Source organism: Pelophylax lessonae (genome assembly GCF_965119305.1).
Source record: "Pelophylax lessonae genome assembly, chromosome: 4".
Lineage (NCBI taxonomy): Eukaryota > Metazoa > Chordata > Amphibia > Anura > Ranidae > Pelophylax > Pelophylax lessonae.
Genome location: NC_138771.1, coordinates 558,903,560 through 558,930,787, shown reverse-complemented (window position 1 = coordinate 558,930,787; position 27,228 = coordinate 558,903,560). Strand labels below are relative to the sequence as shown.

Here is a 27,228-nt window from a genome sequence, read left to right as displayed (position 1 = left end):
ACCGTGAGTCTGACTATGGCCCCGTTCTGTTCTATCCATTTCTCCCCCCTCCCTCTCGGCTAGCCGTTGGGATGTCTCCCCTCCCTGCCTTGCTGCCCGCTTGTCCCTGTGCTTGCATGTCCCTGCGGATCGATTGACTCGCCCTGTGACATCTGGAACCGCTGATTTTTTTTTTTTTTTTTTTTTTTTTTTTTAGGCCCTCCTTGCCCGGCGGGAGACAGGGCTGCTGTGCCGCTGGAGCCCCCCCCCCCTGTGCCCGGGACTCTGCCGCGTGATCAGCTGGAGTATTTGACTTATCTGGGGTCCCCCTGCGTCCCTGCGGGTACACGTCCTCTTCTCTATGGATGCGTGAGTGATGTCCGCGGGACGCGGGGTTCCTTCGGGGGTGGGGGCTCCCTATGGGTCTCTGTGGGTCTGGGTATGTGGATGTCCACTGTTGATGAAGGCTGCTGAACTTGCTTGGACCTGCTGGGTCGCATGGGCTTCTTCCTCTATAAATTGCTGTTTACGCTCTGCTATATGTCAGGGTCGATGAGTCAGTAACTGAGGGCTGTGACCCTCGCACCTGGGTGGCTGGTTGGGAGGGAGAGAGACCTCCCATACCTGTCAAGCTCCATTTAACTATCCCCCCCTCTTTCTTTTCCCCCCTTTTTCCTTCCCCCTCCCCTTCCTTCCCTCCCCCTCCTCCTCCTTCCCCCCCCCTTCCCCCTCCCCCTCCTCCTCCTTCCTTCCCCCCCCCCTCCTTCCTTCCCCCCCCCCCTCCTTCCTTCCCCCCCCCCTCCTCCTCCTCCTTCCTTCCCCCCCTCCTCCTCCTTCCTTCCCCCCCTCCTTCCTTCCCCCTCCCTCCTTTCCCCTCTCCCTCCATCCTTCCCCCCCTCCATCCTTCCCCCCCTCCATCCTTTTTCCCCCTCCATCCTCCTCCCTCCCCCCTTTTTTTTTTTTTTTTCTCCTTCCCTCCCCCCCCCCCTCTCCTTCCTTCCGTCCCTCCTCCCTTTCCCCCTTCTTCCCCTCCTTTCTCTCCCCCTTCTCCCCCCTCCTTCCCTTCCCCCCCTCCTTCCTTTCCCACCTCTCCCTTCTCTCCCCCTCCCCCCCCCAATGGTTGATCTTCAGCAGATTTCCCGCGTCAGCGGATGAGTTTGGGTTTTTTTCACTGTTCATTACAGGCTGCTGGAACGGGGGGGAGGGGGCGCCATCCCCCTCCCCCCCCCCCGGGGGCTGAATTTTTTTTTTTTTTGCTACTAATGTTGCCGCTGCTGTACTATATTATGTTCGTGTCCATGCCTCCAAACCATTCTCTCATCTCCCCTCTTTTACCCCCCCCCTCTCTGCTCTGTCCCCCCTCCTACTCTCCTTCCCACATTCCCCCTTACCCCCCCCTTTTCCTACATCAGTCCTCTGGCGCTTCTTTTCCCCCCCTCATGTCTCCCCCCCCTTCTTTTGCTCCTCACCCCCCTTTTCCCTGTCTTGTTCCTGGGCCTTTTTGCTTTCCTCCCATGGTATATGCCTCTCTTTGACCACGGTTGGGGGGGCGGTTTCGTCCTCGCTGGATTATTTGCTGCTGCTCAACAAAAAGCAGTTTTTTGCACTATGCCTGTTAAGTGTTACATGTTACATTGTTTGAAAATGTTTTATTTTCTCTTTCTTTACATTGCCGGTTTTGAGGGGTTCCGGGAGCGGTCACCTCCCTCTCTCTGTAGTGACCCTCCTTGTTCCCCACGTAGGGTGTTCCTTGCGGTCCCGCCTACCCTACCCGCGTTTGGGTGCTGTGGGTTGAACCTCTTGGTTCAGTGAGACTCGGTCTCTCCAGTGCATTTAGCACTGTAGTTATAGCCCTCGGTGCACCTGCTGTGCACCCTCTCTTTTTCTTCTTCTCTCTGCACCTTCCTCCTATCCCCCCCTCTTTCTTACCTCTCTCCCCTACCCCCCCCCCTTTTTTTTTTTTTCTTTTTTTTTTTTTTTTTTTTTCTTCTCCCTGGGACTCTCCTCTCTGATTGTGTATTCGTGACCCTTGTGGGGAGATGGCCGTCCCCCGAGTCGATCCCGTCCGCTTGGTCACGCTGAATGTCAAGGGACTCAACACCCCCGAAAAACGCTCCATCGTATTGACTGAACTCTCTCGCCTTCGAGCCCACGTCGGCTTCCTGCAGGAAACCCATTTCAAATCTACAAAAATTCCTAAGTTGGGCAATAGACGATTCCCCACGGTCTACCATGGTTGCTTCTCTGAATCTAAATCCAGAGGCGTCAGTATCTTGATTGGTAGCCGGACTCCGTGGTCGTTTTTAGATTCATGGAGCGATGACACGGGTCGAGCTCTATTTGTCAAGGGCCGTCTAGGCTCCGTGCTCGTCACTTTGGCGAACTTATACTTGCCTAACTCTGACCAGGTGTCGTTCCTTGAACTGATGTCCTCTAAATTACATGACTTTATGGAGGGGCAGGTCCTGTTGGGCGGCGACTTTAATCTAGCCTTAGATCCAGAACTGGATGCCTCCCGAGGTGCCTCCCACATCTCCTATGCAGCGTTGCGGCGCATTAAGAAGACCTTCCATGCTTTTCGGCTGGTGGATGTGTGGCGGGCCCTACATCCAACAGATAGAGATTACACTTTCTATTCTCCTCCGCATGACTCCTACTCGCGCATCGACTATTTCATGTTACCTCAGGCCCTGCTGAGCAGGACGGTGTCGGCCTCTTTGGGCAACATCACGGTATCGGACCACGCTCCGGTGGTCCTTGAGCTGGACTTGAGGACCCCAGAGCAACACCAATGGCAACGGCGGCTCAATGACAGTCTCTTGCAAGACCCGTCCACCCTGTCTGAATTACGCTTAGAACTGGGTCGGTTCTTTGCCTCTAATGCCCTCCCGGATAGTCCCCCCTTGATGGTGTGGGAGGCCCACAAAAGCTACATGCGGGGAATTCTGATTAACATCGGCTCGCGCCGCAAAAGAGAAAGGATCCGCCAAATGCAGGATCTTCTTTCGCGTATCGGTAAGCTGGAAGCTGCTCATAAGAGATCTCTGGCTCAGGCCGCCCTGCAGGAGCTAACGGTCCTCCGTGAGCAACTGCGATCTCTGACCCTCTTTACAGCAAAGGCCTCCCTCACTAAATGCAAACGTATCTTCTACGAGCATGGGGACAAATGTGGTAAGATCTTGGCACATGCGCTTCGTCAGCAGAGAGCGCAGGCGTTTATCCCTGCGGTACTTTCCCCCTCCCAACAAAAGGTCCAGGCTACGGAGCGTATAGCGGAGGTGTTTCGCCACTACTATGCCTCCCTGTACAACCTTTCCGCGGACTCTTCGGCCTCCACTCAGGATGCTCTTCGGACACGCATTCAGGAGTATATTCGAGCATCGGGCCTTCCGAGTCTCCCATCGGATGCCTTGGAGCAGCTGGATGAACCGCTTCGGCCGACCGAGCTTTCTTGTGCGTTGGCAGGGACTCAGAGGGGCAAAGCCCCGGGACCTGATGGCTATTCGCTTTCCTACTATAAGTGCTTTGAAGATGTCCTCTCCCCTCACTTCTTGGCGGCTTATAATGCGGCGGGTTTGGGTGCAGACTTTCCGCTGGACTCTCTTCGGGCACATATCACGGTGATAGCGAAGGAAGGCAAGGACCCTCTTCTGTGCCAGAACTATCGTCCTATCTCGCTCCTCAATATTGATCTGAAGCTTTTTACAAAAATATTGGCATCACGTCTGGCCCCCTATCTCCCGCAGTTAGTACACGACGATCAGGTGGGTTTTATACCCTCTCGGGAGGCTCGCGATAACACCACAAAGGCGATCGATCTCCTTCACCTGGCTTGTTCACGGGGGACCCCTATGCTGCTTCTTTCGACGGACGCCGAAAAGGCGTTCGATCGAGTGAATTGGCACTTCCTCCTGGAAACCATGGAGCATGTAGGCTTAGGACAGCGTATGATGGCTTGGATCCGGGCGATTTATTCGCGACCGTCTGCTTGTGTAAAGGTTAATGGTCTCCTCTCTGACCCGTTGGAGATCAGGAACGGAACGAGACAGGGTTGCCCTCTCTCTCCCCTGATTTTTGTGCTGACTCTCGAGCCCTTTCTGCGTTCCGTCAGGGCCAGTCCCGATGTCACGGGCCTACCACTTTCAACGTCGCTCGCCCCTAAGGTGGCGGCCTATGCGGATGATCTCCTCTTCTTCCTTACTAAGCCGCTGATCTCCTTACCGAATCTTATGCGGGAGTTTCACATATTTGAAGCCTTGTCCTCGTACAAAATTAACTTTCAAAAATCGGAGGCCCTCCCGGTAGCGATGCCACCCGCTTTGTCTCAGCTTCTCAAAAGCGATTTTCCATTCAAGTGGAGCTCCTCCCATATCACATACTTGGGCATCTCCCTCCCCAACTGCCCCAAACGCATCTTTGACTGCAATTTTCCTCCTCTTCTTGCACGCATCCGGAGGGACCTGGACGGCTGGCAGAAGGGCATGTTTTCCTGGTTCGGGCGTTGTAATATTATTAAAATGACTGTCATGCCCCGTTTGCTTTATGTGCTCCAGGCCCTTCCGATAGTTATTCCGTTGACCTTCCTCCGTACGGTGAACGGCGCATTTCGTAAATTCCTGTGGACCCGAGGCCCTCCCCGATTGGCATTGAAACTTCTTCGCATGCCCAAGCTCAGCGGCGGAATGGCCTTCCCGGATGCCACCATGTACTCTGCTGCATGCCACCTGGCCAGGATTCTGGATTGGCATCTACATGGCCCATTGAAACAATGGGTGCGGATCGAACAGCTCGGCGGGGGCTCTCCCCCGGAATGTCTCCTGTGGGGGTCATCTCCCCTGCCGGGGGAGGTCTTGGATCACCCGACTGTTGGGGCCACGTTGCAGCTGGGCCGCAGGCTCTGTAAAGAGGGCCTTCTCACGTCTTTACCTTCACCTCTGCTCCCGATTGTGGGAAACCCAGACTTTTCCCCTGGCCTACAGGATCCGGCCTTCTGTGTGTTGAGGGCCAACGGTGTCTACCAAGCCAGACATTTTCTCAGCGGGGACTGTTGGATGTCTCGCCAGACCCTATTGTCGAGCACCATGTTTGCCACCCTGTCGTTCTGGCAGAGGGTGCAACTTGCCCATTTTCTCCAATCGCTACCGCCGGCGACCTCTTTTTCCAGACGCCTCACGCCGTTTGAGGAGTTGTGCGCATCGGATGCTCCGGTGCGCCATGCTATTTCCCTGCTTTATCGTATCGTGACGTCACCCGGACAGCCTTCCAGACCCCCATACATGTCTCTATGGGAACGTGATTTGGGTGTTTCCCTTTCGGATTATCACGTCGAACGTATCCTCTTCTTCACCTACAAAACCTCCACATGCTCTAAATACCAGGAGATGGGTTATAAGCTCTTGACCAGGTGGTACTATACCCCGGTTAAACTTCGAAGGATGTTCCCCTCCTGTTCTGATCTTTGCTGGCGATGTGGCGTGGAGGTGGGATCCCTCCTCCACATTTTTTGGTCTTGCAAAAAATTACAGTATTTTTGGTCGGAGGTCCTCCGTATTATCCAAAAATTCACAGATCACACCCTCACCCTGGAACCAGCCCTCTTCCTCCTTCACCATCACAGCTTCCCAAGGGCGTCTTATCGGAAGTCAATTTTGCCGATACTGCTAACAGCAGCCAAGAGCTGTATTCCTCTCCTATGGAAGCAATCCCGTCCTCCTACTGTGGCGATGTGGTTGCGCAAAGTAGCGTTTATTAATGAGATGGAGGACTTGCTGGCGGCCGAGCGGGGCACTAGAGATGGGTTCCTCAAGCGTTGGTTTTATTGGCATGAGTTCAGCTCGACCACAGAATACCGAGACCTTGTCGCATAGCTGATTTGCTCGCACTCGATGGCCTTCTCCCCTACTTACTCACCCCCTTGTCCCTTTTTATGTGTGTTATGTCGTCCCTCCCCCCCTCCTCCCTATGTCGTCCCCTTCCGATGTGGTGCTTCCTGATCTTTGCTCTTTCCTTCTTCTACCTGTTTTTCTTATTTGAAAATTTCCCCAGTTCCTATAAGGTATACGTGACACTACTACCTTCTTGTGGTTCCTCGGATTGGCGACCCCATGAGGTACCCTCCACGCTCCGGTATGCCGGCCATGTGACAGAAGCCGGTAGGGGTGTGGTTCTCTCTGGGACCGGCCATCCTGAAACGTACACTGCTGCGATATATATTATCATTTTTCGCATACGGCTATGTTTATCTGATTTACGCCTCATGTAATGCTGTTTTCTTGATGCTCGGCTGTATTTCAATTACCTGCCTTTGTTGACTTGTATACCTTTATCCTTTCTATACCTTCAATAAACATTGAATTTACAAAAAAAAAAAATGGTAGAGATTTGGCGTGGCTATCTTATATACTGGGGGGCATATTCACTAATGATTGGCCTCTGGACCCCCTAGTGACTCCAATCACATTCCTAGCATTCTCCTTCCCCCTCAATTGGCTTTTACTGATGGTTCTGGTCCAATCACGGCCTTTTAAAGCCCAGTTCCTGTCCCATTGCATTTTGGTCAGTTCTGGTTGCCGTATTCTGAACTTTTTCAGCAAAAAGTTCGGAATTCGCCCAAACCTCGAACAGTCAATGTTTGGGTCGAACCGATGGTCGACCCGAACCGTTCGATCATCCCTATTTGTGACCCATGTCCACAGTCAAAAGCTTCTACAATGGTCACATGAACATCAGAATTGGACTACGGAGCAATGGAAGAAGGTGGCCTGGTCTGATGAATCACTTTTCCTTTTACATCATGTGGATGACCGGGTGCATGTGCGTCACTTAACTGGGGAAGAGATGGCACCAGGATTCGGTATAAGAAGTCAAGTAGGCAGATGCAGTGTGATGCTTTGAGCAATGTTCTGTTGGGAAACCTTGGGAAGGCAAGAAGGCAAATCGGCAGATGCAGTGTGATGCTTTGAGCAATGTTCTGTTGGGAAACTTTCTACAATGGTCACATGAACATCAGAACTGGACTACGGAGCAATGGAAGAAGGTGGACTGGTCTGATGAATCACTTTTCCCTTTACATCATGCGGATGGCCGGGTGCGTGTTTGTCACTTACCTGGGGAAGAGATGGCACCAGGATGCGGTATAACAAGGCAAGTTGGCAGATACAGTGTGATGCTTTGAGCAATGTTCTGTTGGGAAACCTTGTGTCCTGCCATTCATGTGGATGTTACTTTGGTGTCCATTCCTCACTGGGTGAGGGCTGTTTTAGCAAAAGGGGGCCATACTCAATATTAGGTGGGTGGTCAGAATGTTATGGATGATCCGTGTATTTAATTTATGAAATATTATGTAAAGGTTGATATTTTTATCTGATTTTCTGTTCTTAATATTGGCCCAAGTCCTACCCATTGACATGCAAACTTTTTTCTACTTATGATTTGGGTATGCGGTGCCAATTCATTAACCATCAATCCTACCTTCAGATTATAATTACAAGAAACCATTATGTAATGTAACTGAGCAGAGTCTACCTAGAACTAAACTCAATGATGACAGATTATCTGAACAATGTAAATGGTATTTTCATGTTCTCTGCAGCAGTCATGATTGTCATTATGCTGTATGTATGCTATACAGTCAAAATTTAAAATGATCTCCCCCTATCTCAGATCTCCAATCCAGTCAGAGCCACAAACATTTTTTAAAGTATAATTAAAGGCAAAAAACTTTTTTAGTTTTGGATAGAGTCAAGAAGTATTAGAAAACCTGTCAGTTCGTATTTCAGTCTGTGCCCCTGTTAGGGAGATTCACCCTCTCTATTTGTCCTGCTTACCATTATCATTGAAGGTGAAAGAAGATGAAAATCACAAATTTTGGGTTGTCGTCGGAACAGTAATAGAGGGGAAATCTTCCAGTGGGGACACAAGTTCTGGTGACCCTGGTGACACACTGGGACTCCCTCACTTTGGAGGGATTTCCTCTCATCTACTGCTTTGTCTATGGGAAAGGAAGTAAGAGGAAATCTACCCAATAGGACACAAAAAAAAACCTGGCAGCTGTTATAACCCTCTCTTACTCTAAATCTAAAATGAAATTGCCTTTAGTTGCACTTTAAGGATTTGTACACCTTAGAATGAGAAATTATACTGTAAGGAAAGTATGGACGCTCTTCCAAATTACAGAGTTTGGTATACATTGAAAAGTATGTGTATACTTCCTTACTGTGAAGGATTAACTGGAACTCCAAGTGTGAGTCAGGTCTTCAGGTCATCAACCATGAATATTATTTTGGCTGAATGGGTACAAATTTCCAAATACAAACATCAAAATCTCGTGGAACAGCTTCCCAGGCATGAGAAGAGCTGCATACTTTTGCTACAACAATTAAAAAAAAAAAAAAAACTTAAAATACAGAACATCATATGAGTGTGATTCTTAAAAAAACACAAGGTGCTAAAACAGTTACAGTTAGAATAATGAGAACATTCCTCATTGTTTTTCCACCAATCTACTGTTAATGTGGTTTCTAGAAGATGTCATACATATGTTCATGCCATTTCTGTCTTCACAGAACAAATATCCAGACCTAGTGCATTATGGGATAGAAATTAATGGACAGCCATTAGAACTTCAGCTGGAAAAGACTGAGTGAGTATCTTCTATATTTAAAAATGCAACCACGTCTACAAGTATCTCTTTTTAGGCGTGAACCACTTCTGTAAGTGATTTTTCATATTACTGAACAGTAGAAAAAATATTTTTGCTTTGCACTGAATTTTATAAAGCCTTTTTTCTAATTTCATACAGAGACCTGCTAACTACCAACTATACAGAAACGCATTATCTGGATGACGGTACTCCAGTCACTACAAGTCCAGCATGGCGGGTATGTGGAATGATACTTTTATGTTTTACTTTTAAAGGGTTTTTCTACCTAGAACTGGGCTTTAGGTTATTTTAGACTTTGTAAAACTTTTAAAAACATCAGCACCTACTTGGAAGCTGCCCTAAAACTCCTCGCTCATATTTAGACCAAGATCGTTTGTCTATCATGCAGCATGCCCCCTCCTGAATTATTCTAAGGGTTATATGTATAATACAGCCCAAGCAGGGTGACATTTGTGCTTTGCAGGACACAAGCCATTGAGGCATGGAGGGGCCCCCCTTTGTAGTTCTAAACATTTAGCATACTTGAAGATGGCAAAACCCAATTTCACAACTTTGAGTGGCCTTGACCCTTGAACCAACAAACCTAAAGTACAGGTTGGCCTATTTAAAGCTATATACATTTATATCAGGGCTGAAGCTGTGTATATTAATATAAACTCTCATCTTTTAATGTCATAAAGGAACCCTTTAGTCCAACACAACCATTCCACAATCTCTCTCCAGTCAAAATGGTATAGCGATTGGAAACAGAACCAGTATTTTAGCAGCAGGAGTAGGAGAAGTAGCAGTTGCCTTTGGGATCATGGCCCTAGAATTTCCAAATCAAATTTCATTTTTTTATTTTTTTTTTAAACCTAGAACTATGGATTAAAAAGGGAACTCTTGCTGTGTTTGGCTTTTAATATTTACATTGAAGCAATCACTTGTTTTAAAAGCAGTATTAAACCCTAAAGCAGACATTTTCTATATTGCAGCTTACTAATTCTTAGATGTGATGGCTGCAAAAGTTTTCTTTTTAGGCTTTCTTTCTTTTATTTTTTACCCAGTAAGCTGACCAGTAAGTCAGCTGTTTTTCAAAAGAACAAGCTCTCTTGCAGATGTATCAGTTATTGGGATGAGACGAACCATTTTACACTAGCAGGGGTGCATTTAATGATCAGTTTTATTGACTTATGTTAAATCTCTATCCCAAAAAAAGGAAAAAACTGCTTGCTGTAACTGCTTACAAAGTATTAGCTGGAGTTTGGCTTTAATTTGGTAGTGTATCTAAATCTGCTAGTACATCTTACACCCCCCCCCCAAGACTGGCAATGCTGCTGTTGAAATGTGCCCCCTGTGCCCATTCATCCAGAAAGAAATACTCTAATACAGGGGTGTGTTACTGGCAGGATCACCAGGTGAAAACAGAAGGGAACAAGTCTAAAAAAGAAAACCAATATAGCCACCACATCTAATGATTGATAAGCTGCAATATGTGGCATGTTTGATTTTGGATTTATATGGTAGGTGTATAAGGTGTTACTGTGCACAGGTCACCGTATTTTCAACATCTCTGTACAGAACTCCTTTTTTAACTCAATGCAAAAGAAGGAGGGTTGGGACTTTGAGTGAGAGACATGACAAGGCTAGCAGGGAAAAATACACATTTATTGTACATACAGTTAAAAAGCATAACAAATGGAAATATAAATATGGTAATATGGTAGTAAAAAAGCTAGTAAATAGTCCCCAAATCCAAATTCATAAAAACCAGCAAGGCAAAATTCCAGATAGTAGTAGAGTAGTTGGATATACTTGCAAAGGTGTATAATGAAAACCAAAAGAGGATCACATACACTAGCAGCGCTAAATAAAAAGACCCTAGTTGAATGTGCAGAAATAATGCATCCAATGTTGATCCTCAAGGATGCAAACAAATGTCCATTTTGAGTGAGTGATAACCACAAAAGCTGTATAATGTTGAAAAGTTCGTATGGTATATTTGATCCTGGAGTGAGAACCTATAGACCACCAGTGATGTTCACTGCCGAGATGGACCACCGTCACCACACCTCCAAACGTGTCCCCCTAGGTAGTAAAAACTCACCAAAACCTGGGAAAAAAAACGCCTTGAGAAGGATTTGAATCCAAATGTGGTATACGGATCACAGGTAAACAATCTCCGGTTTCACCAGTAGCTGATACTTGCATAAGAACTTCAACGTAACATAAACAGCAATATAATCCTCGGAACATGAGAGGAAAAGAAAGGGGGAGGACCAATCGTGTAATTCCGTAAAATACACTTTATTTAAAATTCCCAATCCCCCATGTAAATACACTCACAAAAATGCGACTTGATAGTAGCATGTAAAATATATAAGTTGTCTGTCGTGTGCCGGTCACTCACCGCTACCTCTAATAGCCAAGGGAACCCGAGCTCCGGAACACCGACTCTGTGTGACAGCTAATGGATGCGTGCTCGCGCCCTTGTTTTTTAGCGCTGGGTTGAGTGGGTGTTTCATTGCTTACTCCTATTATCTACAGTAGTTGGATATAGTTACAACATCAATGAACTCAAATTTCAACTAGTAGTAGAATAGTTTGATATATTGAAACATCCAAGACTCAACGCATTTCGTGGCCCCAAATCACCACTTCATCAGGAGTGGATGTATAATGTAAATCTATAAAAACATATATATATATAGATAAGGAAATTGGCACAATGATGATATATACAAAAATAAAAAAAGGGGGGGGGGAGAAAGGGGGGAAGGGAAGACCGGACCCCTAAATTCCCAAACTTACACAGCAGCTCAGGTAGTACATGGCATTGGAGATGGGAATGACCCTGCTTGTCCCACCCGGGAGCTGAGGGCGCACAGGCAGCCGGGCAAGGCGGAACACGTCGCACACATGGTGAGTGAGGGCTGAGAGGAATAGGGTGGAGAACGATAAGTGTAGTAACATAAGCAGATATCTATCAGAGGGATATAAAATAAAATATAGGAAATATGTGTATTCATAATAGGGGTGCCAAAGTGCTGCATACATTTTTTAACTCAAAGTTGTTTGGCTCTGTGCTTCTGGCTTAAAGACAACATAACACATTTCTTTTGCAGGATCACTGCTATTACCAGGGTCATGTGAAGAATGACACCAACTCACAAGTCAGCCTTAGTGTGTGCCATGGGTTAAGGTAAGATATAGAAAAAAGAAACAATAAGGGAAGCTATGATGCAAGTATTGTCATTAGAATATTATATCTCCTAACAACATTGGAAAATGGCATATACATGCCTGCATTTTACCATGTTTCGACGTGATACACCTGCATTCCTCAAGATATGCTCCTTTGAAGTTGGGACAAAACCTCTCAAATGTAGAAATGTATGGTTATAAAGTTATCAGCTTTGTAAGTTATAACATTTTGTTTTCTACTTTAGTGGTTTTATCAAGACACAAGAACAGCAGCTATTGATTGAACCTTTGAAAACAGAGAGTGGCGCACATGCGTTATATACTTATCAGGCACAGGAGGCTCCCAAAACCTGTGGTGTGGACAATACCATGTACAACGATTCCATAATGACCAGGATATCTTTTTCCACAAGCAATGCTGAGGTAGGACACATATGCTCTATATTCATAAGGTAAACCCAATAACAGAATGCATCTTTCATTCACTAGACTAGAAAAACTGAACTCTATTTGGTGGCTGTAGAGTACTTTCCTCTACGTCTGTCTGCTGTTAGTCCTCCTGGCCACAGTTGGGTCTAGCTGCTGTTTGCATTTCTATGCCTGCATATGGAAAAGTACACAACAAATAGGACAAACGCAGTACCACACTGTAATGTCATCTTTGAAAAATGGCATGTAGGGTGCTATGAGATGGCAGTGGCAGATTCATAGATTATTTACACGCAACTACAATTTTTATCTTGCCTTCAGCTTATTTGTCTACCAAAACTGGTCCAAGCTACCCTGTATAAATATTACATAATGCTATGTACTAAACTGCTCCACTCTTTACTGCCTTCGATTATTCATTTTCTTGTCTATGTGTCTGTCAGTATAGAAACAAACTGTAAAAAAAAATCCTTCTGCAAACCTATTGATGGCTCTGTTAATGCTATACATGAAGGTCCAATCATATTTAAAAGTATTTTTAAAAAATTTAATAAATCACAGTTTTCTAGAATCAGATTAGGGGGGTGCATTAGTTTTCTTTTTGTCCTTTTATTTTCACCTGGAGAGTCTGCTAGATGTTAGTACTTTCAATACACTGTTATCTCGTTTTCCATTTGGAATGTTAGTCAGGCCATACATTAGGCACATTTCTTTCTTTCAACCATGAGTTGAAGGAAAGAAAATAGCTTGAATCCTCCATCAACACACTCAGTGTTGATGGGGGAATCCCTCTCGCAGCGGCAGGGAGCTTTCCCCTTTGGCAGAATATAGTAATCACTGCCCAGAGCTATAACCAGCAGCAGTGATCAGGTGAAAAAAAGAATGATCCATGGATCGACTTCAGTACAACCAGCCTGCCCATAGAAGGATCGAAATTTGGCTGGTTTTCTGCTGAACAGGCCAAATTTCAATCTGTCTATGGAAGGCTTTAAAATGTTCAACCCCTAAAGCTCTTGAGCAAGATGTGGTAACTGTTTACTATCAAATGAGGTTGCCATCTGTTTGCAAGTCAAATAGGCTGGTAAATACCTCAGGAGAAATGCCAAAACAAATTGTATTAAATCAAATTTGTGCTTTGGGGTACAGAGCAAAGAGAGAAAAGATGTAGAGGTTGCAGAAGTGAGTAGGTGATGGAAGAAGTCTTTGATATACTATATGTTGCAAAGGGATGAGGAAAGACAAGCAACAGGGAGTCAAGGTTGGAAATCCAGGTTAAGTCTAGGGTATTCAACTGGGTAATGTGCCCCCAGCTAACCCAGGCACCCAACATTTATGGTGATAGTAGGATGACATCAAAAGCCACCTGATGGATGTACTCAATCCCAGGGGAATATATTGTGAACATTTTTTGTCTGATTGCTGTTTAGGATGGCTGTCAACTTTACATTGACCATTGTGTTAACACTTTGTTGTACTTCACAATACTTTTTTATTACATATTTTTTTTTCACAGTAATAATTTTCTCCCTCCCTAGTTCATATATCACCAAACAGACAGTCATGTTATAGTTATGTTGTGATTGTGATTTAGTGAAAAGAAAGGATTTATCTTTTTTTTTTTTTTTTTTTTTATCCACAGAATTTATAATATCTGCATAGACTGCATAAGATAGCCCCTCATGGCATGGCTGTAAATGGGCTCCATACCCCCTCCAGGCCACAATCCATATGAAATTGGAGCAAGGGTTATTATTATTATACAGGATTTATATAGTGCCAACAGTTTACGCAGCGATTTACAATATAAAAGGGTGACAGTACAGTTACAATACAATAAAATACAAGGTGGTTAAGAGGGCACTGCTCAAAAGAGCTTATAATGTAAAAGGGTGGGGCAAGTGGTACAGAAGGTTGCAACTGTAGGGAATAAGCTAATGGATGTAATGAAAGATTAGTTGGAGGTGTGATAGGCTTCTCTGAAGAAATGAGTTTTCAGGGATCGCCTGAAGCAAGCCAGAGTTGGAGATAGCCAGACAGAGTGAGGTAGAGAGTTCAAGCGGATGGGAGAGGCTCTGGAGAAGTCCTGGAGATGAGCTTGTGAGGAGGAGATAAAGGAGCTTGAGAACAGAACATCTTGAGAGGAGCAGAGAGGACGGTTTGAGTGATATTTGGAGACAAGATTGGTGATGTAGCTCGGGGCGGAGTTATGAATGCCATTGTATGTTGTTGTTAGTATTTTGAATTTATTTCGCTGGGTAATCGGAAGCCAGTGTAGGGTTTGGCAGAGAGGGGTGGCAGACACTGAGCGGTTGTTAAGGTAGATGAGTCTAGCAGCAGCATTCATGATAGACTGAAGAGGGATTATTCTATAGAGAGGTAGGCTTATGAGGAGCGAGATAACAAAGGAGTAAATGAGTGGCTTGGTGGTTTCATTAGGTAAAAAGAGGCGAATTTTAGAGATGTTATGGAGGTGAAGTCAATGAAGACAATCATTGGATTTGGGGCTGAAAGGACAGGTCAGAGTCTAGGATTACACCTAGTACCCTGGAGTAAGGGGAGAGATTGATGGTTGCATTATTGACCTTGATGGAAAAGTCATGGAGGGGGGCATGGGCAGAAGGGAATATTATCAGCTCAGTTTTAAAGAGATTTAGTTTAAGGAAGTGATGCAGCAGCAACGCTGATATGTCAGTTAGTAAGTTAGTATTGCAAGAGGAGACTGAAGGAGTGAGGTGAGGAGTAGACAGAGAGATTTGGGTGTCATCAGCGTAGAGGTCAAAGAACAGAGCCTTGGGGGACCCTTACAGAAAGAGGAAATGAAGAGGAGGAGACAGAGTTGTAGGTAACACTGAAGGAGCACTGTGATAGGCAGGAGGAGAACCAGGATGGAGCAGAATCTAGGAGGTCAGGGGAACTGAGTTTATTGAGAAAGAGTTGGTGGTCAACAGTATCAACAGAGAGGTCAAGTAGTAGGAGTATGTAGTAGTGGCCATTGGTTTTAGCAGGCAGTAAATCGTTACTAAGTTTTAGTAAGGCAGTTTCTGTGGAGTGTTGCGAGGGAAAGACAGACTGTAAGGGGTCAAGAAGATTATTTTTAAAGAGGTAGGCGCTAAGACGGTTGTAGACTAAGCTTTCTAAAAGTTTAGAGGTGAATGGGAGCAATGAGATGGGTCTTAAGTAGGGATGATCGAATGGTTGGGGTCGACCATCGGTTCGACCCGAACATTGACTGTTCGAGGTTCGGCCAAATTCGGAACTTTTTGCTGAAAAAGTTCAGAATTCGGCAACCAGAACCGACCAAAATGCAATGGGACAGGAAATGGGCTTTAAAAGCCCGTGATTGGACCAGAACCATCAGTAAAAGCCAATTGAGGGGGCAGGAGAATGCTAGGAATGTGATTGGAGTGACTAGGGGGTCCAGAGGCCAATCATAAGTGAATACGCCCCCCAGTATATAAGATAGCCCCCGCCAAATTCCTAGCATTGTAATACAGGAACGTGGAAGAGAGTGGAAGCAGTTCTGTTACTTCTGCTTCAAAGTGTCATTTAGCAAATATTAGTGTGAGGAAAGGGATATCTAGTGTAGTTAGGGTACTATTTTCCACTATAGTTAGATTTAATAATCTAGTTTCTGTAGGGAAAGTGTTAAGTGTAAGGGGACCGTAGTGTAGTGTAGGGTTAACTGACTCTGACTGCTATGGCAGGGTGACAAAACCCTTCCATGTCAGGGTGACCGCTATAGAGAAAAGATCGTCTCTCTTAGGGCACTTTTAGAACAGGGATATGACTTCGCCCCTGTCACCCTGCTTTTTGCTGCAGGCGTTTATAGGGCTTTTTTGAGGACATGTTTGGAGTCAGGCATGACATCTGAACTTCTGTGTAGGGGTATATATACACACACACATGTATGTATATATACACATACACATATATAGGTGTGAAAGTAGCAGAAACCTATGCTTGCGCTAATTAAATAGTTAACACCCATATGGCTTCTCTGCTATCACACCTATATGTGTGTATGTGTATAAATACATATAAGTGTGTGTGTGTATATATACCCCTATACAGAAGTTCAGATGTTTTGCCTGCCTCCAAAGGCCCCAAAAAAAGCCTGCTGCAAAAACACACCTGGGCGTTTTTGTAGCTGGCGTTTTTTTGGGCATTTTTTTGCCGTCTTTGGAGGCAGGCATAACATCAGAACTTCTGTGTAGGGGTATATATACACACACACATGTATGTATATATACACATACACACATATAGGTGTGAAAATAGCAGAAACCTATGCTTGCGCTAATGAAATAATTAACACCCATATGGCTTCTCTGCTATAACACCTATATGTGTGTATGTGTATAAATACATATAAGCGTGTGTGTATATATACCCCTATACAGAAGTTCAGATGTTTTGCCTGCCTCCAAAGACCCCAAAAAAATGCCCAAAAAAAACGCCTGCTGCAAAAACACACCTGGGCGTTTTTGTAGCTGGCGTTTTTTTGGGCATTTTTTGGGCGTCTTTGGAGGCAGGCAAAACATCTGAACTTCTGTATAGGGGTATATATACACACACACTTATATGTATTTATACACATACACACATATAGGTGTTGTAGCAGAGAAGCCATATGGGTGTTAATAATTTCATTAGCGCAAGCATAGGTTTCTGCTACTTTCACACCTATATATGTGTATGTGTACAAATACATACATGTGTGTGTGTATACATACCCCTACACAGAAGTTCTGATGTTATGCCTGCCTCCAAAGACCCCCAAAAAATGCCCAAAAAAACGCTTGCTACAAAACCGGCAAGGTGTGAAAATAGCGGAGCCATATTCCTGTTCTATATTAATTCTAATACAAACAAACTTTTTTTTCTGGTTCTACACATGCTACAGAGCTGAAACTTCACAGGTACACTTTTTAGACCCCCCCCCCAGACACTAAATCCAAAGAAATCTCATTTTTTTTTCAATAATTTTTTCAATAATTGGCTCTCTATCAAAAATGACAATTTTTAAGAACTTTTTTTTGTGTGATTAATAGTCCCTAGGGCATGACCCAGAACCCTATGCACTTTTTAGGGGCATTTATTGGGTTTTAGGGCTTCAAATGGTGTTTTTTGATTACCGAAGTTCAGGTCCCATTGATTTCAAAGGGGTTCTGAAATCCGGGCCGAACTTTTGGGAAGTTCGGGTGTTCTGGTCGAACCGAACTTTTGAAAAGTTTGATCATCCCTAGTCTTAAGTTGTTCAGGTTGGTGAGGTCCAGTGAGGGCTTTTTAAGTATGGGAGTGATCTATGCATGCTTTAGAGGGGAGGGGATGGTGCCACTAGAGAGGCAGAGATTAAAGATGTGAGTGAGGGAGTATAGGATAGAATAAGAAGGGGGCCGTAGTAGTTGTGAGAGAACAGGTAGTTGTGAGGGAACAGGATCCAGGGGACAATTGTTTAGGTGGGCATCTGAGAAAAGTTTTGTAACCTCTTCAGCAGTAGCGAGTTCAAAAGAGGAGAGTGTTGACTGTGCTGTTAGACAAGGTATGTTGAGAGGGGAAGATGTATCTACAGTGGAGTTGTCCTCATGTATTTCATCAATCTTACCTTTGACATGATTGGCAATCTTTTGGACATTGAGTGCATTAGTGGGTAGAGGGGGGTGGAAGACAAAGCAGAGAGTTAAAGGTAGAGAAGAGCTAACAGGCACTGGATAACAATGTATTAATAAGAGAGACAAAGTAGGTTTGTTTGGCAGCATGGAAGCAGGAATTGTATTTTAGGATGGCAGATTTTTTAAGGGTGAAGTCCTGAAGGGATTTGGTTTTACGCCACAGTCGTTCAAGTGCTCAGCAATGTCTCTTGAGATTTCTGGTGTTGTCTGTTTGCCAGGGTTGTAACAGTTGGGGCCTGATTCTGCGTGTAGCTAGAGGAGCAAGTGCGTCCAGTAAGGATGAGAGTGAATTATTGTAAACAGAGGTGGCCAGGTCAGGACAGGACAGGGGAAAGATTTTGTCATAAACAATGGGTTCAGAAACAATAGGACTTATTTGGGGAACAATAAGATTATCTGGTATCTGGTGTCACTACCATTTATTACAGCTCAAAGAGATTTCCAGCTGGATGGAAGCAGGCTGAACTGTCTCAGTTCTGAATGAGAAAAAGGAAGGAAGGTATCCCAGTGCTAGTTACATTTATTTTCGGTAGGCTGCACGGTATAAAATAGCAGCATGTCCCAGTAGCACTACACTGCACTACACTGTGTGATACACAGGATGGGCATATATATCTTGATTGGTGTTCATAGGGGGATTTATGCCTATCTATGGCCAGCATTGGATCTGTACTTAGTACAGTAAAATATTTTTTAGACTTGTTTTACGCTTCTGAATCGTTGTTTACACTTTAATGGGTTTTCATTCACAGAAAAGTGCATTCCTCAAGTCAAGAAAATATATCGAACTTTATCTGGTGGCTGATAATTCCATGGTAAGATGACAATATACAGTATATTGAACTTATGTACTACTAATTGCACAGGGGATGCAATTACTTCATTAATGGTATGTACATGACATTAGTGTAATTAATATTTATAAAATGACTATAAAAATAAAATAAGAACCTATAGTAAGATGGCTAAGTCTAATGCCGCCGTTCCACCATTTAGTGCAGGGGTGGGGAACCTTTTTTCTGCCAAGGGCCACTTGGATTTTTGTAACATCATTCGGGGGCCGTACAAAATGTATGCATAAATGTAATAGGCATTGCTTTGCGGCAAAAAACGCTGTAAAAAATTGCGTGACTTTGAGGTCACAAAAGTGTGAAAGGGGCCTTCAGTAATCAAGGTATAGTGTGCCCCCTTTCAATGCAGACTGACCACAGGGTGCCCCCTTTAAATGCAGACTGACCACAGTGTGCCCCCTTTCAATGCAGAGTGACCACAGCGTGCCCCCTTTCAATGCAGAGTGACCACAGCGTGCCCCCTTTCAATGCGGAGTGACCACAGCGTGTCCCCTTTCAATGCGGAGTGATCACAGCGTGCCCCCTTTTCAATGCGGAGTGACCACAGCGTTCCCCCTTTCAATACGCAGTGACCACAGCGTGCCCAATTTCAATGCGGAGTGACCACAGCATGCCCAATTTCAATGCAGACTGATTGACCACAATGCAGAGTGAACAGTGTGCCAAGCCCCAGGGCACTTGACTTACCTATTGTAGCGGCGGCTTCCTCTCTTCAGTCCCCGCGTCTCTTCGAGTCCTCCCGCGTCCCGCCTCCTCCTCGGCCAATGGCATTGGCCAAGGAGGAGGAGGATCCGTGAGACAGTAGCGAATTTTCATTCGCTATTGTCACACAAATGGGCGGGCTCGAGGCGCACTGCTCTGCGCCTCGGGTCCACCCTTTTAGGAGATTCACAGTGTCAGAATGGAGCCATTGGCTCCTTCTGACACAGCGGCACGGGGGGGGGGCGACAGAACGATCATGCGGGCCGGAGGTTCCCCACCCCTGATTTAGTGCAAAGCAATAAGTGAAGAAACAAGAGATGTGTAAAACTGGAGGGTACAGCCCCCAGTAGTGCACAAAGTGGTTAACAGAAGGCAAGAATTTGGGTGGCGATGATCAAAGTGCAACAATTTAATAAGAATGCTAAAATGTCAAATTTAACACTGAAGAATATAGCTAAAATGTGTTACAAGTTAATAAAGCCCGACACCATATCACACATCTATCACGTAATTACCACATACTGGACAACACATACAAAGACAAAAATGATTCACTGATTGCGTCTGGATGTGACGGTGTATGTGTAACATGTATGCCAGTTAAGATCCATGATCGTGGAGATCTTTCAGATCTGACTTCATATTGCACATAACCCGCATAGGAAGTAATACAGCTGGGATGGCAAAATTCTTTGCCTAATCACCAGTTAGGCTTTTTCCAGCAAATGAGCCATGTTGAGCAATAAAGAGTTATTGCTAGTAGTCACTGATTGTTGCAATGTGTTGCACCCCTATTACGATTTCAAAAGTGAATAGATTGCTTGCTCAACATTGGATGTATATAGATAGGGATCGCTTGTAAATGCTGCAAAAAATATCTTCAGGTTCGGATGGATTGAAAAGATGATGAATAAGGTGTGTAGTGTGAAGGGCAGATTTGCAAGATGTAAACTCACAGACAGCTGTGAAAGCCAAACAAAGAGTGACACATTACAAAAGAGATACACTCCTTCAAAAAAAAAAAGGAGAAAAAAGAGATAAAATTGAGGGTTCAAATCAAGTTAGACTTATCACCCAAATTGGAAGCTAATTGGAACAGGTACAGACAATATTAAACAAGCATTGGCCTATACTACAGAATAACCCAAATGTAGCTAAATTTGTTGGAAGTGCCCCTAAATTGGTTCCTCAAAGAGCTTGCAATTTTGGTGATTTTCTTATTCACTCGGAATATACTAAAATGCTGGACAGCAGTTGGCTAACTGAGTACCCCAGAACCAAGGGTATGTACCATTGTGGTAAGTGCCAGATGTGCCCATTTGTGGACAAGATCCTAGCCAGACACTTCCAAAAGATACATAGGGGTAGCACTGAGGGCATGAAGATTAAAGGGATCTATGCCCTTAAGTTATCACCCAGGAGGGGGTACTTTGATAAAGTCATACTAAGGTAGGAGAAATGGTGGATTCATAAACTTAGGTCCTGGACTCCCCTTGGCTTGAAGACCAAATTAAACCTCCAAGTCTTTTCGAAGAGTGAGATGTAAAATACCTATAAATTTGATCAATTATGTGTACATAAAATATTTACCTATTTAAAAGTGAAGAGACTCGGATACAATTATATTTTGTAGACTGCTATTCCTCATTAACCTCCTATCTCTAGCCGACAATTATTATGAAACTACAGAGTCCCTGCGGAGGGACAAAATGTAAAATAATTGAAGTCAATAATTACTGGCTTAAACTAGTACTAACCCGTGAAGGGAAAGATGAAAATAAATCTTTATCTGTAAGAGCTATTTCATTGATTAATATCATACCGCTCTCTGTCTGTGCTCCCCCTAGTGAAGGCCAAGAAACAATTGAGTCTTAAATTAAACCATACAGTGGTGATTGAAAGTTTGGGCACCCCAGGTAAAAATTTGTATTAATGTGCATAAAGAAGCCAAGGAAAGATGGAAAAATCTCCAAAAGGCATCAAATAACAGATTAGACATTCTTATAACATGTCAACAAAAGTTAGATTTTATTTCCATCATTGACACTTTCAAAATTGCAGAAAACAAAAAAATGACGTCTGCAAAAGTTTGGGCACCCTGCAGAATTTATAGCATGCACTGCCCCCTTTGCAAGGCTGAGACCTGCCAGTGTCATAGATTGTTCTCAATCATCGTCTGGGAAGACCAGGTGATGTCAATCTCAAAGGTTTTAAATGACCAGACTCATCTGACCTTGCCCCAACAATCAGCACCATGGGATCTTCTAAGCAGTTGCCTAGAAACCTGAAACTTAAAATAGTTGACGCTCACAAAGCTGGAGAAGGCTATAAGAAGATAGCAAAGAGTTTTCAGATATCAATATCCTCTGTTCGGAATGTAATTAAGAAATGGCAGTCATCAGGAACAGTGGAAGTTAAAAGATCTGGAAGACCAAGAAAAATATCAGACAGAACAGCTCGCAGGATTGTGAGAAAACAATTCAAAACCCACGTTTGACTGCACGATCCCTCCAGAAAGATCTGGCAGACACTGGAGTTGTGGTACACTATTCCACTATTAAGAGATACTTGTACAAGTATGGTCTTCATGGAAGAGTCATCAGAAGAAAACCTCTTCTACGTCCTCACCACAAAAATCAGCGTTTGAACTTTGCAAATGAACATATAGACAAGCCTGATGCATTTTGGAAACAAGTTCTGTGGACCGATGAGGTCAAAATTGAACCTTTTGGCCGGAATGAGCAAAGGTACGTTTGGAAAAGAAGGGGCACAGAATTTAATGAAAAGAACCTCTGTCCAACTGTTAAGCATGGGGGTGGATCAATCATGCTTTGGGGTTGTATTGCAGCCAGTGGCACAGGGAACATCTCACGAGTAGAAGGAAAATGGATTCAATAAATTTTTCAGCAAATTTTGGATGGTAACTTGATGCCATCTGTGAAAAAGCTGAAGTTAAAGAGAGGATGGCTTCTACAAATGGATAATGGATCCTAAACACACCTCGAAATCCACAGGGGATTACATCAAGTGGCGTAAACTGAAGGTTTTGCCATGGCCTTCACAATCTCCTGACCTCAACATAATTGAAAATCTATGGACAGACCTTAAAAGAGCAGTGCGTGACAGACTGCCCAGAAATCTCAAAGAACTGGAAGACTTTTGCAAGGAAGAATGGGCAAAGATACCTCAAACAAGAATTGAAAGACTCTTGGCTGGCTACAAAAAACGTTTACAAGCTGTGATACTTGCCAAAGGGGGCAGTACAAGATATTAACTCTGCAGGGTGCCCAAACTTTTGCAGACGCCTTTTTTTTTTGTTTTCTGTTATTTTGAAAGTGTAAATGATGAAAATAAAATCTAACTTTTGTTGACATATTATAAGAATGTCTAATCTGTAATTTGATGCCTTTTGGAGATTTTTCCATCTTTCCTTGACTTTTTATGCACATTACTACAAATTTTTACCTGGGGTGCCCAAACTTTCGATCATCACTGTATATATAAATATGTTTATTGGATATGAAGAACTTTCATATGAAGACGTCACTCATGCATCAAGGACTTTGCTGGCGGGTGCTTGTAACAGCATCTAGCCCAAAGATGGATGTATTGTATCCAGTCTATCAGTGCTATCATGAAGTGGTATGGACAGAGCAATAGTGTGTAGTGAAGGGCCTGGCTGAGCACTGCTGCTGCCTTGGAGTTTGCCGTCTATGTATGCTGTGACCGGTGGGTACATAGAGCGGGACCAATGTGGACCTAGTGGATGGGCTTGAGTTGCTCAAACAGTTTGGAACCCCGTATACCGACCCTACCCTAAATAAGAGGGATATCATCACGGAACGGGTATAGTAAGATCAAATCACCCACCCATATACAACAACAGAGACCCAAGGCCAGCAAAACTACAAATAGTCCCAGCACATGGACAATGCCATAACAGAAGTATTGCAATTGGAAAAGTTGCCCTAATTTTTATTTTTTTTTTACAGCAAAAAATTATTATTTTTTTTTCATAAATCAGCCAGCACTGACAGCAGCCGGTAAATACATGTCTAATACATATAGGGTCCATTCATACATCTGTAAAATGGGTCCGCATCCATTCCACAATTTGGCGGAACCTTTACAGACCCATTGATGTTCAATTCCAGTCTGAAAAATTAGGCATTCACAGGATAAACAATTAAGTGTCTGCCATTCCAGGCCCCAAAAATTAGCCCACATGCATTTACCTGACAGCTAAGAACGTTGTATTCTGTGGCTGGAGGTACATTAGGCATTCACAGAATACAGAAGTAAGTGTCGGCCAGTATTGGCCCCAAAAATTAGCCCACATGGGTTTACCTGACAGCTAAGAACGTAGTATTTGATGGCTGGAGGTACATTAGGCATTCACAGGATACAGAAGTAAGTGTCGGCCTGTATAGGCCCCGAAAATTAGCCCACATGGGTTTAACTGACAGCTAAGAACATAGTATTTGATGGCTGGAGGTTCCTTAGGCATTCACCGGATACAGAAGTAAGTGTCGGCCATAAAAGGCCCCAAAAATTAGCCTACATGGGTTTACCTGACAGCTAAGAACGTAGTATTGGTGGCTGAAGGTACATTAGGCATTAACAGGATACAGAAGTAAGTGTCGGCCTGTATAGGCCCCAAAAATTAGCCCATATGGGTTCAACTGGCAGCTAAGAACGTAGAATTTGATGGCTGGAAGTACATTAGGCATTCACAGGATACAGAAGTAAGTGTTGGCCATAAAAGCCCCCAAAAAATAGCCCACATGGGTTTACCTGACAGCTAAGAACGTAGTATTCTGTGGCTGAAGGTACATTAGGCATTCACAGGATACAGAAGTAAGTGTCGGCCATGAAAGGCCCCAAAAATTAGCCCACATGGGTTTATCTGACAGCTAAGAACGTAGTATTTGGTGGCTGAAGGTACATTAGGCATTCACAGGATACAGAAGTAAGTGTCGGCCTGTATAAGCCCCAAATATTAGCCCACATGGGTTTACCTGACAGCTAAGAACATAGTATTTGGTGGCTGAAGGTACATTAGGCATTCAGAGGATACAAAAGTAAGTGTCGGCCAGTATTGGCCCCAAAAATTAGCCCACATGGGTTTACCTGACAGCTAAGAACGTAGTATTTGATGGCTGGAGGTACATTAGGCATTCACAGGATACAGAAGTAAGTGTCGGCCTGTATAGGCCCCAAAAATTAGCCCACATGGGTTTAACTGACAGCTAGGAACATAGTATTTGATGGCTGAAGGTACATTAGGCATTCAGAGGATACAAAAGTAAGTGTCGGCCAGTATTGGCCCCAAAAATTAGCCCACATGGGTTTACCTGACAGCTAAGAACGTAGTATTTGATGGCTGGAGGTACATTAGGCATTCACAGGATACAGAAGTAAGTGTCGGCCTGTATAGGCCCCAAAAATTAGCCCACATGGGTTTAACTGACAGCTAGGAACATAGTATTTGATGGCTGGAGGTTCATTAGGCATTCACAGAATACAGAAGTAAGTGTCGGCCATAAAAGGCCCCAAAAATTAGCCCACATGGGTTTACCCGACAGCTAAGAACGTAGTATTTGGTGGCTGGAGGTACATTAGGTATTCACACAGTATACAGAAGTAAGTGTTGGCCTGTATAGGCCCCAAAAAATTAGCTCACATGGGTTTAACTGACAGCAAAGAACGTAGTATTTGATGGATGGAGGTACATTAGGCATTCACAGTATACAGAAGTAAGTGTCGGCCTGTATAGGCCCCAAAAATTTGCTCACACGGGTTTAACTGACAGCAAAGAATGTAGTGTATTTGATGGCTGGAGGTACATTAGGCATTCACAGTATACAGAAGTAAGTGTCGGCCTGTATAGGCCCAAAAAATTAGCCCACATGGGTTTAACTGACAGCTAAGAACGTAGTGTATTTGATGGCTAGAGGTACATTAGGCATTCACACGGTATACAGAAGTAAGTGTCGGCCTGTATAGGCCCCAAAAATTAGCCCACATGGGTTTAACTGACAGCTAAGAACATAGTATTTGATGGCTGGAGGTTCATTAGGCATTCACCGGATACAGAAGTAAAAGTCGGGCATAAAAGGCCCCAAAAATTAGCCTACATGGGTTTACCTGACAGCTAAGAACGTAGTATTGGTGGCTGAAGGTACATTAGGCATTAACAGGATACAGAAGTAAGTGTCGGCCTGTATAGGCCCCAAAAATTAGCCCATATGGGTTCAACTGGCAGCTAAGAACGTAGAATTTGATGGCTGGAGGTACATTAGGCATTCACAGGATACAGAAGTAAGTGTTGGCCATAAAAGCCCCCAAAAAATAGCCCACATGGGTTTACCTGACAGCTAAGAACGTAGTATTCTGTGGCTGAAGGTACATTAGGCATTCACAGGATACAGAAGTAAGTGTCGGCCATAAAAGGCCCCAAAAATTAGCCCACATGGGTTTACCTGACAGCTAAGAACGTAGTATTTGGTGGCTGAAGGTACATTAGGCATTCACAGGATACATAAGTAAGTGTCGGCCTGTATAAGCCCCAAATATTAGCCCACATGGATTTACCTGACAGCTAAGAACATAGTATTTGATGGCTGAAGGTACATTAGGCATTCAGAGGATACAAAAGTAAGTGTCGGCCAGTATTGGCCCCAAAAATTAGCCCACATGGGTTTACCTGACAGCTAAGAACGTAGTATTTGATGGCTGGAGGTACATTAGGCATTCACAGGATACAGAAGTAAGTGTCGGCCTGTATAGGCCCCAAAAATTAGCCCACATGGGTTTAACTGACAGCTAAGAACATAGTATTTGATGGCTGGAGGTTCATTAGGCATTCACAGAATACAGAAGTAAGTGTCGGCCATAAAAGGCCCCAAAAATTAGCCCACATGGGTTTACCCGACAGCTAAGAACGTAGTATTTGGTGGCTGGAGGTACATTAGGTATTCACACAGTATACAGAAGTAAGTGTTGGCCTGTATAGGCCCCAAAAAATTAGCTCACATGGGTTTAACTGACAGCAAAGAACGTAGTATTTGATGGATGGAGGTACATTAGGCATTCACAGTATACAGAAGTAAGTGTCGGCCTGTATAGGCCCCAAAAATTTGCTCACACGGGTTTAACTGACAGCAAAGAATGTAGTGTATTTGATGGCTGGAGGTACATTAGGCATTCACAGTATACAGAAGTAAGTGTCGGCCTGTATAGGCCCCAAAAATTAGCCCACATGGGTTTAACTGACAGCTAAGAACGTAGTGTATTTGATGGCTAGAGGTACATTAGGCATTCACACAGTATACAGAAGTAAGTGTCGGCCTGTATAGGCTCCAAAAATTAGCTCACATGGGTTTAACTGACAGCAAAGAACGTAGTATTTGATGGTTGGAGGTACATTAGGCATTCAAAGGATACAGAAGTAAGTTTCTGCCTGTATAGGCCCCAAAAATTAGCTCACATGGGTTTAACTGACAGCAAAGAACGTAGTGTATTTGATGGCTGGAGGTACATTAGGCATTCACAGTATACAGAAGTAAAAGTCGGCCATAAAAGGCCCCAAAAATTAGCCTACATGGGTTTACCTGACAGCTAAGAACGTAGTATTGGTGGCTGAAGGTACATTAGGCATTAACAGGATACAGAAGTAAGTGTCGGCCTGTATAGGCCCCAAAAATTAGCCCATATGGGTTCAACTGGCAGCTAAGAACGTAGAATTTGA

General features: G+C 44.1%; 1 protein-coding gene across 1 annotated transcript in view; it reads left to right on the top strand.

Annotated features, from left to right (window-relative positions):
- The window catches only part of LOC309553890 (zinc metalloproteinase-disintegrin-like VAP1), a 118,429-nt gene that overhangs the window by 18,296 nt on the left and 72,905 nt on the right, over positions 1–27,228 (top strand). The window contains exons 3-7 of the mRNA XM_082255376.1: positions 8,544–8,620; positions 8,780–8,858; positions 11,746–11,822; positions 12,070–12,247; positions 18,678–18,740. Coding sequence (XP_082111502.1) covers positions 8,544–8,620; positions 8,780–8,858; positions 11,746–11,822; positions 12,070–12,247; positions 18,678–18,740 — 474 coding nt within the window. The remainder of the gene's footprint in view (positions 1–8,543; positions 8,621–8,779; positions 8,859–11,745; positions 11,823–12,069; positions 12,248–18,677; positions 18,741–27,228) is intronic.